General features: G+C 45.9%; 1 protein-coding gene across 3 annotated transcripts in view; it reads left to right on the top strand.

Annotated features, from left to right (window-relative positions):
* The first annotated feature begins 6,069 nt into the window (after positions 1 to 6,069).
* The window catches only part of LOC107995163 (neurogenic locus protein delta), a 39,331-nt gene continuing 33,384 nt past the window's right edge, over positions 6,070 to 12,016 (top strand). Inside the window, exons 1-2 of one of the 3 annotated variants that reach the window (XM_017052512.3) lie at positions 6,070 to 8,108; positions 11,606 to 11,908. In XM_017052512.3, the coding sequence (XP_016908001.2) occupies positions 8,049 to 8,108; positions 11,606 to 11,908 (363 nt within the window). In that variant the 5' untranslated portion in view covers positions 6,070 to 8,048. Of the gene's footprint in view, positions 8,109 to 8,329; positions 11,475 to 11,605; positions 11,909 to 12,016 lie in introns of those variants that run through there. The other 2 variants (XM_062081987.1, XM_062081990.1) reach the window with 2 other exon arrangements.

The raw sequence follows: 12,016 nt of genomic DNA, 5'->3' as shown, positions 1-12,016 counted from the left end.
CCTCCTCCTCCCCTACGAATACATTTCGAATTCAATATTTTCGGGGGAAATCTCGAACGAAAGCAAAGTGGAGGGGGAGGAGAATTCTGAAAGATTCGAACGGACGATTAAACTTTACCAATGAAGATTATATTCTTTGGAGAAGAAGAGGAAGAAGAGAGGGAGGACGGAATATCTGCATTCCCCTTTAAAGGGAGAGAGGGAGAGCTGAGGAGAGCCTGATGGTCCTCAAACTCGTGTCTCGTGAAGATACTCGATCTTGGTAGTAGATCCCCTCCCCTCCCTCTCCTTTTTCTTCTTCTTACCTCGAAAAGCAGCTGGTTACCCCAGAAGATCATTGGAAATTAATAGGCCTCTATAGAGTGACCGCACAGAAGGGAGGCGATCCATGCGTGTTGAACGGATTGAAAGGACGCCTTCCCCGAAAGATTCCTTTCGGATCGGTGCATCGGGAAGGAAAAAAAAGAGAAAAAGTCGGGAATTTTGCTGAAGCTACAGCTGGGACCGCAGTATCCCACCGTTATTTCTTTGTTTTTAACCTCCATAACATTCAATTGGCCACACGCAGCAGAATCTCTCCTTATATTATTATTATATAATTGGACACCGTATGGTGAATTAGATTAAAGGTTAGATCGCACAGCCTCACGCTCGTTGCACGATGATTTACTTGTATTGTAACTAATCGAGAGTAAAAACGAACAAGTAAACAAAATTAAAATACTCTTGCCCGGCTACGAAAGAAAAATAAGAGTTACATACAGGAGCCGTATCTTTCGCAACACTTGGAAACTTTCGATCGATATAGCAAGAATAAAAAGGAAAAATCGATCGGCCCAGAGAAACGACGACCTTTCGAGGACCTTTCCAGGAGCAGAAAGTGGACTGGCTCGCGAGTTATTTGTTTAGGAAGCTTGGCGAGGAAACGAGGCCGCGCGAGGAAGAAGGAAGAAGGAAAGGGAAGAAGAAATGGGGCGGAAGGAAGGAGGAAAGAAGAAAGGAGGAGAAACAGCAGCTGCAACACCCGATACGTATCGTGTCGGGTGCGGGGCGTGGTGGGGGCCTGCGCGCCCGGCAGGGTCACTCGGAGAGATTATTATCATTTGTATCGGCCGCTTCGTGCGGCTTCGTGAACGGTCGGCAGCGCTCGGGCGCGTGGCACGCGTGCCGCATCCCCCACCACGCGCGCCAGGCCCATCCCGCCTGTTCCACGGTCCCGCATACACGCTCCTGCCAGGGTGTCTCGGATATTACCGGCTTGGCCCCAAACCCGTGCTCGTAAAACTGGGACATTGTGGGCCTGGAATGAATGCGGAACGCTCCATTTTATATATATATATATATATAAAACGGACCGGCTCGATGTCATCATTATCGGCCTATCTCTCTCGAGACACAGCGTGTTCCGATATTCTGATCCGACGCTGAGCGAATGAAAGGAGGAGATCTCGAATGGGAGAGTGGGTAAATGAGCAAAGATGAAGAAAGAAAAATATAGATAAGTAAGAGAATTTGAAAATTGCTCGGATAATGGGGTTTGTGGATTCGCACGGTTGGCAGGGCAGCTGTGAAAGAGACTTTGATTCGGACGTCGTGACTAAACTGGTCTGTCGGGGCTTTCTAACACGAGCGAGGCCGCCTCTGCCCGCGAGGGCTTCCGTTAACGGGCCCCTCTTAAGGTGGCAATCGACCCTCGATAAATCTCCGCCAATCGGCTGGAAACGTCGCGCAGGCATTAAGGGGGATTACGAGTCCGATTACATGAATCACGCTGATCCAACGGGACACCTCTAATCAACCTTCTTACGCGCTAAGTACGATCGCGTATTTCGCGTCACGAAACGTTTCTAGTGTAATTTCGTCCGATCCATCGAGCATCCTTTTTTTGTCTGATGATGGAAATTTTCGTTTCGATTCTTCTTAGAGTGAAAAAAAAAAAAAAAAAGAAACGATGAAAATTGGAGTCGTGTCGAAATAACCGAGATGGGAAAGTAAACGGAGTGGAGAAGGATTAAGCGAAGTGCTTGCGGGGTAAACAAACCGCTTTAAAACCACTTTCTGTGGCCTATGAGAATTTCAAAGAGCCGTGCAAACAGAAAACCATCCTTCCTGCGTCATAAAATGGTGTTGCTACACCGGCTGAAAGTTGAAATCTCGTTGAAATCCACCTGTTCCGACTCCCTGTATCCCCCCTCCCCCAATCGTCGAGTAAGCATCGCGCTTTGCATCGATCGATATCTACTTTAATATAAGATACAAGAAAGAAATCTTTAAGGGACGAGATTATTATTTTCCATGGCGACGATAATTTTCCTTTCTTTTTTTTTTTCGTTTCGAATATCTCCCCGCGCGTATACATATACTATATCAAGCACGCTTCTAATTAAGGAGATACGAATGTAAATTACCGTCTCCGATACGAACGCTTGGACGCCGGCCAAGAGCGAAAGATAAGAATTATTTAGGATAACGCGACACGAGACCCGCATTTCCGTGCCGCGGACAAAGATAACTCGGAAATTAAGCCTTCCACTATATTTCCCTTCCCTCTATCCAGACAGAGTTAACAGACCGGGGCCAACGATCGATCGAAAAAAAAGGCTATTGGACAACGTCGAATTAACATAATCTTAGATCATTGGTCCGTGTCGGCCGAAGATCGGCCAATTTGTCGCTTCACCTGCGCTCGTACGCAGGAGCCACATGGAGATTGTGGTTGTCTCTCGGTACGCCCGATGAAATTTAAACCTTCTCGGCCGTACAGATACCATATTGTCGTAAACGCGTTAATTAATCGCATTAACGTCGTGCATATCGACCATATTGCACATTCTTGCATTTTCTTGACTCGTGTTCGAGGGGGAAAAAAAATGGGAACGATCGAGCGTCAAATATTCGAGACGAAACGAAATATTCTTAATCTGTTGATCGCGAGAAAATAATAATTTTCCGCGGCGTAAGATAAGAAAAGAAATCACGCTCGATCCTTTCGAAGACACGAAATGATTCCCCTCCTTCCCTCCCCCTCCCCCTTTCCATTTCTTTTTACCTTCGTTTCCACGGGGCAGATGCTGCAATCAAACAGAAATTAAGCTCTGCAAAGTAGTCGGAATAAACAAGCAGATGGACGACATTGAAACAAAGAGGTGGAGAGAGAAAAAAAAGGGAAGCGGAGGGGATAGAATTAAGGAAATCACCGGTTATATGCTCGCGCCACGGTTGAGTCCGTCCCCGATCGTCCGATCGATCTCATCCGATCCCAGGGATTAACGAACCGATAAAGCGTTAGGACTGCGTAAATAGCTGGTCTCGCGGAGAACCGTAGAGAATGACCGCAAACTACCAATCATAGCGTGCAAGAACGCAACGTACACCAAGGACTGGGATGGTGAGCACATGTGCCCCATTGCTAGACCGAGCCGTGCACTATAGTATACCTTCAAGCGTCAGCAGTTCATTGAGTCCGGCCTAAGTACGCATACCAGTGCAGCAACGAGCGCATGTGCCGATGCGTCACGGTATTCCTTTCTTTCTCTATCTTTCGCGCTTGTTCCCGTTCATGTACCGTGCATACATGAAACGCCGCTCTTCTATATGGCAGCACGTATGAATGAAAGAGCGGCGGACAAAGAAAGGAACGAAGGGAGTCGCGTGACGGATTCACGTGTTCCGCGGCTATCGACCGAACCGCCACGTTGCGAATCGTGCGTTCTGTGTATGTGCGCACGCGCGTCCAAGGTATGAGCGTTTTTCGGCTCGCAAGAATTGCGTGAGAAAACCGCGAGGAAAATTAAACGTACACCTGTTAATTCGCTCGACTCTTTTAAAAGGTAAATTAATTTCGGTCACGTTATTTTTCGTTCTCGCGGATGTGAATGTAATATAGATATATATGCACTGAGAGGATTAAATAGTGAATAGACGAGAGAGATTAATGAAACTGGAATAATTAAATTGGCGAGTCGAGTAATTGAATCGATAGATAAAAAAACTGTTCGAAGTAGGAGTTTTATTTTTTTTTTTTTCTTTAGATCGAATTAATAGAACTTTATACGTACTTTTATATATATATATACAACAATAGGAAAGAAGATATCGGAAGATAAAGATATCGGAGACTCGATCAAGATCGATCTTATCGGATAAAGTTTCCAAAGGGTTGTTTTGTATCGTCTTCTCTAATTTCCAGGATTATCTCGATCTGTTTGTACACACGACCAAGGAAAGAGAGAGAGAGAGGGAGGGAGGGGAGGCAATCACATCCTTACAAGTGTCATCGAGGACGAAAAAAGGTAAGGGAGGTATATGTAAAGAAGAGAAGGACTACTTGCGGCGTGGTGGCAAAAGCGAGGCCGGAAGTGGTTCCATCTGGCTCCCTCGTTGGTCTGACCTGTTGAACCACCTCGTGACCGGAAGTATACCATACACCTACGGGCACCATGGCCGCCACGAAAACAACAAAGGCTTCTTTCTGCCCCGTGACACGTTATCACTCCTCCTAAACGTATGTTTACTCGATCAAGCGGCCACGATTTCCTCTTTAACACGCCATCCCCTCACCTCATGATTATCCAAATAATACTCTCCTAAATTGTTCAACGAATTCAACGAATCAACAGGAATCTGGAAGGTGATCAAAATTAATGGTTGGAGCGAGAAAATTCGATGGTGGAAAAACAGAGAGAAACAGGAGAAAGGGGCGAACCAGGGGAATTTTACGAGCAGGACAGTTAGTTTGCCGGCCGTAATGTTAAATTTACGATTGCACCATTGCGCCACGGCACTTTGCGGGACGACAACAGGCTGCGAAAACTAAATAAAGGGGAGAGGGAAGAGGGGACGGAAAAGGAGCGATTCGCGCCGGGGAACAATAAGGGGATAGAGGGGGAGACGTCGATTCGTGCTCGAGACAGGTCCAGGGCATTATGTTCCGGGCACAAAGGCCCGCGACGAGCAGTATGCGCACCGTAATAATCTGTCACCCCGTACACCGCGCCACGTATACTTAATACTCGGGCGTTTCGCACAGAGGGGGTCGAATAAGGGTACGGGGGTTCACCGCACCCCATCAGGTTTTGCAACGAGTGACGTCACACCGGCCCAGGAGACTTTTCATTGAAAGAAGCGGGAAGGGTGAGGAACCGAATAGGGAGAAGATGAACGCTGGAGCAAGCAGCGAGCAAATAGTGGCGTAATTTGTAAGAGTTATGAATTTCGAACATTTAAAATTTGAACAGAGAGAGAAAAGGGAAGAGAAATTAATCGAGAGTAAATAATTAATTAAGAATTGGGCGTGGTGAAGATACTTGTTGGATCCCGTGTGAAAGAAATTCTGAAATTCGAGGCAACGATAAACGAGAAAGTGAAATGGAGGGAAAGAGAGCGACACCTCGGCATAATCAAATTAAGGAGGAGCGGCCGGCTCGTATCGCGACGTAAGTAATTCAGACCGGGCTCCGGTAACTCGTTCGCTGTGCGAGCGTATCGCGGTGAGCGTAAGGAGCGTAATACGCTTAAAAAGAAGGGTATGACGTCACGAGGAGGTGGCACGCGGCGCGTGCCGTCGGATGGGGTACGAGTTATCGTGGCTCGTGGGACAGAGACAAGAGACAAGCTGGGGAGTGTAACCGGTGCAAGTTGGAACGAGGGGAGGTAGAGTAGAGAAGCGGACGAAAAGGAATGGGAGGAAGGAGTAGGACGAAGATATGAAGATGAAGGAGGAGGAAGAGAAAGACAGGCGCCCCGAGGAGTCTCCACGACAGACAAGCAGGCAGGCAAGCAGGCAGGCAAGCAAAGCGGGCAAGAAGTCCGCACGAGTGGCTGGGGTGTCGTACAGAGGCTATGGTGGTGGGGGTGGGCGCGTGCAGCCGGCCTGCAGCTGCCTCTTTTACCATCCTCTTCCCCTCGTTTCCCTCGCCCAAATTCCCCGTACCCCTCTAGAGTTCCACACGTCGTACCACCGGCGCAGCCGCTACCCACTACCCCTCTAGTTGGCCAACCCCTCCCGTCGGGGGCCTGGCGGGACCACAATTATAAGTAGGGGTGCTCCCGGCTTACTACCTCCAGTCGAGGGTTGCACGCCGTGGTGTAGACGCGCGGATACGTAGCCCGTCGTTCCACAAACTTGAAGCGCACGCGTGTACGTACGGGAACTAGAGAGGAGAGGATTTCAGTTGAGAGGAAGACGGACTATACAGTTTACTATTCTCTGCTATCCAAGGATATATTCCCTACATTGTCGTGGCAGAGGGACAAAGATAGAAAGTATCGAAGGGATAGAAGACGCGCGCGCACTGACACCGTATAGTTAACACGATTCAACGTTCCCGAGTTCCTATACGGTCATCGTGCACGCGAAAGCAACCGAGATCGGACTCGCCATCTGTCGATCGCGCGTTGCCAGTGTTTCGTGAGCAGTCGATGGTTATAGTGATTCCCCGAGTGACCACAGTGTGGCGCTAGTGTTGCCTATTAGTGGCGCGGAAACACGTTCGACGATATATACAGCTTTTTCAGTGGGAGTTACGATCGTACACGTATATACGGTGTACATATCGGAGAGAACGGAGAAGGATAGGAGTGCATTTAATGGGACACAGAGTGAGATCAAGCTGTACTCGTATACGGACGTATGTACGCACACGATTAAGAAGTACTTTCACAAAGGAAAATACGGGCTTACTAGCACCGGTACCACGATCAAGGGGCGCATCTCTGGATCCAGTAGTAGCTCAGCTGCGGAGTAGTGCCTTTCGTGCCGGTTCTCTATAGTGTGTAACTTCTCCTGCTTTCCCCCCTCCCTTTAGCTCTACGAAAACTCTTCCCCTCTGTCGGTGTGCGAAGGCAAAAGCACATTGACTCTCCCGTTCGTCTTTGACTCGTCACACACGGTGAGGGTATCCTCGCTCCACCTCCACCTTTGCCTCTACACCACTACCCTTCTCTTCTTCCTCCTACTCTTTTCTCCATCACCACCGTTACCACCACCACCATCACCACCGCCACCACCACCACCGCTAGCATCACTTCTCCTCTCGTGCTACTCTTGCCGGCGGTCTCCGAGGGAATATTCCTCACGGTTCGTCGACGGCCAGTCAGTGCGCGACTCGTCGTTGTTGCGACGGTTGGCGAGGAGGAGAGTGTTGTATACGTGCCTTTTCGTGGAAAATTATGCTCGTGGCGGATTGTCGTGCTCCTCGTCGACGTAGTGGCTCGTGTGCCGCGAATGAACGCTCAACACGAGCGTAGTTGTGAGATTTTTAATATCGATCAAAGAGCTGACGAAAATAAAAAAAAAAGATTATCGCGAGTACACGATCTGTCTACTATATTATACATATATATATATATACACGCATAGAGACAGAAAAAGAACCCGGAGAGATATTCAAATCGTCATCCAACGAATAGAAAGAGAGAGGCGTCGCCCGAAGGATCGCAAAAGTCCATCAGTGTGTTTTTCATAGATCCTACGCGCAAAAGTATTTATCCCATACCCTGTTGGACGAAGCTGTTCTACGACTCTCGGCGTCCCACGGATAATGGAATAAAGTGTGTCACAGTGTTCAGTGATCGCGCGTGATTTTCTAATATTCTCGCGGCTACCGTGATTACCTCTTTGCCACCGGATATACATAAATATAAATAAATATATATATCAGCATCATTTTTTTCTGAGTGTATTATACAGTGTGCTACAGACCAGCAGAAGTGACCGCGCGAATCATCCGTGAGTTAGCTTCGTTTCGACTTTATTTTTTTTTTTCATTTTGCGTGAAGTATAAGCCGGCCAAAGTTTTCTTCAATACGTATTGAAACAAGGATTACGTATATCGACATCTTGACGAAATCGACCAACGAAAGAAGGAAAACAGTGTGTGTTGAAGGGATACAGTAGCTCGTACCTTCCACGGTACGGTGGCTATGCAGCCTCGCGAAATTACGGCGAGGAGGTAACGCCGACGAGCACACCAGAGCACCACGGTCCACACACTTCCGCCGACGACGCATCGGCGGCGTGTAAACATCGAACGAAACAACCACCAAACATGTGGACCACGATGCTCGTGTGGACGGCCGCCGTCGTGCTTCTGCCAGCACCCCGAGCGGTAAGTTTGATTTTTTATTTAATCTAATTTCGTTCCCTTTCATCCTTTTTACAATTTATTTCGATTCTATTGGTTGTTCATTTCGAAATTCGAAAAAATTGAAATTCTTCGAAAAAAAGTTTATTTAGGCGCGAAGTGTGAAATTTGTCAAAAATTTAAATGCCGCCTTTTCTTCTTTTTCTTTTTCTTCTTTTTTTTCTTTCTTTCTTTTTTTTTTTTTTTTTACGTCTGCTCGAAAAAGATACTTGAGAATTTCTTGGAAATATTTCTGTTTATTTTTAGAGGAATGGTCGCTGTATAACGCGTTGCAAAACATCTTTTTAAACAGACGTCAAGATGTTTTACAATCGCTTCTTCCGAAATATCTCGCGCCTTAGTCTCATCATTGTTTCATCTTCTTTTTCGAATCTGTAATTCTGTTTCAACGTAATAAAATAGAATTTCGATCGAATAAAAATAACCCGGATACATGACACATCGAATTACGTTCTATTAATTTTTTTATCCACAATCGTCTCGTGTTCCGTCAATCATCGCTTCGCTCGGTTTCATGGGAATACTGCTTAAAGCGTAATTGCAACGCGCCATCTTTCCAAACTAGCAAAAAAGATTAACTACGATCGATCGATAACACGTATTATAATAGAATCGAACGGGATCACGGAAATTTTGAAAACTTGCAGTACCTCTAACAATGGAATAAGGTGTATGAATATACGAATGAACGGATTATTTTGTCAACGTACTTAATCCGTGTCGCATGTTGTCAAACGAAATAAAGAGTGAGATAACCTATACGTTTGTCAACTGAAACATCGTAAGCGACCTTCGTCGTTGTCGATGAATGGCGCGATGTTTTGGTTCGGAATCCAAGAGACGTTCCCCGTCTGTCAAACCGGTCGTAAGCTCTGTTGGTATTTATGGTAAAAACGATGACACGCCATCGATGGGTGCGTTCAGAATAGAAGCTCGTTTCTATATATTTACAGTCTCGTTCTGGTGTGTGCGCGCGCACACTACCGATACGTTCTCCCGCGTCTAATTAAGTACTTGCGTAAGTGCGATCGCGGCTTATATTTATCCAGTCGAACGCTATATCTGTAAATGTGTGTACGGTTCGATCGAGCTGCAGAATGCTTTCCAATTTTAACTCACCTTCAATCTGTTTTTCTCCCTGTCTCGTTTTCCTTTTCTATATTCGTTGGGAAAAAATTTAGTTTCATAAAAATCAACGCAACAAAGTTCGTGAGTTTCGTGTTCGCGTGTATAATAGTTTCGTTTCTTTTTCACGCGCTAGTCACCACGGGTTCCAAGTGTATTCTTCCTGGGAGAGATGTTTTTTTCATTCTCTGCTTTTCTCTCTTTCTCGCAAAGTCCTTGCTTCTTTGCCGTGCTCCTTGTCCCTCCTTCGCTTGTCGTCCATCTTTTTCTTCCTCTGTCGGCCATGTCTCGAACCATCCGACGAAAGAGGAGAAAACCAGTGGCAACAGTTATTCGCCGACATACAACTCTAAATCTGGATTCACTCTTTTAGAAGTGTCTAGCTTCTCGTCATCTCTTGTACTTGTCATAACGAACCGGTCTTTTTTCTTTTCATCTTCGACATCTTTCCGACATCTTTCAACCGGTGCAATTTTGATATTAGATCTAACCTTTTATCGTTCCTCCGATCGATGAATCGAAAAGTATCGAGATATATAACCAGAATGTGATGTGGAATCACAGTATTCAAGGGGTGCCTGTAGAAAATTGTTTTGTGACGAAATAACGTTGGTTGTATCCGTAAATAGTCGGCGGCGGCCATTCTCGTTCCGAGAATAGCGCTCCAGCGCGCCAAAAATGAGAATTCCTCATCGAGAATCGTGGCGAGTCGCTTATGTGTACGCGTTACCTCTAACCTGCTGTGTTTTACGACGTGTAATGAAAAACGTTCGCGAGGAAATATTTCTTTCGTTCGATCGAAATCATGTATATTTTTTCTTGTTTCGATTGTAAAACTCGTAAAACGTCTCCCGTGCTTTTTCTCTGTATGCAAAAAACGTGTGAAACGACCATTTTAACATAAACGCGATAAAAAAAGCACTTTTTTACGTTTATTTTTTCACCTGCTCAAGAAAACGAGAAAGAATGTCGGTGTCTCAGGGTACGAAATTCGAAGATCGCAACGGGGGTATAATGAACGTGCAAGAGGGCCATGGCGAGATCGTAAAACGATCCGCAGGCTCGATAGTAAGGTTAGTGCGCTCCTCTCGTTCACGTGAGACACGATATATGTATAGTTTTGCTCGACTATACAATGTCTCGTGGGAAGGCTCTCTCGACTGTCTGCTGGCCTATACGCTACTTTTGTATGTGCACTTGCGCACCTGTGAATGTTTTGTGTGTGTGTGTGTGTGTGTGTGTGTGTGTGTGTGTAGCCTTAGGCCATTGTCCACAGTGGTCAAGAACCGTCCGAACGACGACAAAGAGCAGAGTAGAACCGGAGAAATATTGACATATCGGCTCTATTTACACTGGATACTGTCGTCAAAGGAAAACCATTCCTCCCAAAATGCTCTTTGATTCACGAATCTTAACCTTTATATGTGTTTAGGCCTGTTACTAAAAGTCTTCGTAGAGTGACATTGTAGGATAGTAAACATTTTGTTACAAAGTAATCACTAGTTCGATTCCATTCGATCGATTTGAGGTTTCTATTAAGATGAAATACAAAAAATCCTCTAGATGTCTCTAGTTGCGCAGTTTCTTCGACACATCGAGACTCGTAATTAATTTTTCGTTAGTATAGTGATACGATGAGAAACGATCGGTGGCACATGTTAATACGTTTACGACTGATTCTAGTCACCTTCTTTTTTTCTCTCCTTCTCATGAAAACGCCCCTCGAGTTCCATAATCATCGGGGCTCGACAGCACGCGTCGCGAAATGTTCATCTGCGCCTTTAGCACTCTTTCCTTTCTTTTTTTCTTGAGAAGAGCTTTCTCGCTCGCGTCTTTCCGAACGAAAAAAAGCACTTTTTGCCGGGTCACTCGCGCGGATATCTCTGCTCCTCCTGGGAGATGTGCAGCACAGAAGATACACGCGTGCGCAAAAACGCGCTTACACACGTGCTGCCCCGGCGGCGTGTTCGGTCGTTGGGCACGAGACGACCCCCCGACGTGGAGTGTGTTAGCCAAGTTTATTTGTCGCGCGTTACACATTCGCTCGAAGAATTCGACGGTTTTCTCGTATCTTCTTCTGTCGTCGCTAACAGTTCGCAGAATCAAGTTAAAGTAGGGTATAAAAAGTTGCGTCAATGGCGGAATCAAATGTGTTTCTCGTTTTTAACCTTTCTCACCAAGTGGCGCTGGTGCGGTGTTCGAATGGTGCGTTGTGATTATGCCTTTAAGATTCGTTACTTTATAATTGACGCGTAATAGAAATTGATAAGGTTAGAAATATCGATGATTGTTCGTTTGATAGAATTTTTGTTGAATGAAACTCGATTTATTTTCAGGTAAATGCTTCTGGGGTGTTCGAGTTGAGGCTGAAGTCATTCGTGAACGAATATGGAAAAGACAGTCTTGGCAAGTGCTGTTCAGGCAGCACTTCCAAGACTGGTGAGTGCTCAGGCGTTTGTAAGACCAGGTTCAGGGTCTGCTTGAAACAATATCAAGTGAAGATCGACACGACGACGCCATGCACATACGGCGACGTCGTCACACCCGTTCTGGGCGAGAACATCGTTAATCTCAGCCCCAATGTCGCCATTCCAGGCTTCACTAATCCCATCAGATTTCCATTCGACTTCACGTGGCCGGTAAGTGTCTTTGGATATCATATATTTTATGCGTTATTTTTCTAGAATAATAATCATTTCAACGAAAATAGTATATTTACGTATATCGATATTTCAATTCTGCAATAA

The sequence above is a fragment of the Apis cerana genome, linkage group LG11 (assembly GCF_029169275.1).
Source record: "Apis cerana isolate GH-2021 linkage group LG11, AcerK_1.0, whole genome shotgun sequence".
NCBI lineage: Eukaryota > Metazoa > Arthropoda > Insecta > Hymenoptera > Apidae > Apis > Apis cerana.
The sequence above is the reverse complement of the archived record's forward strand: the minus strand, read 5'-3'. Positions and strand labels throughout refer to the sequence as shown.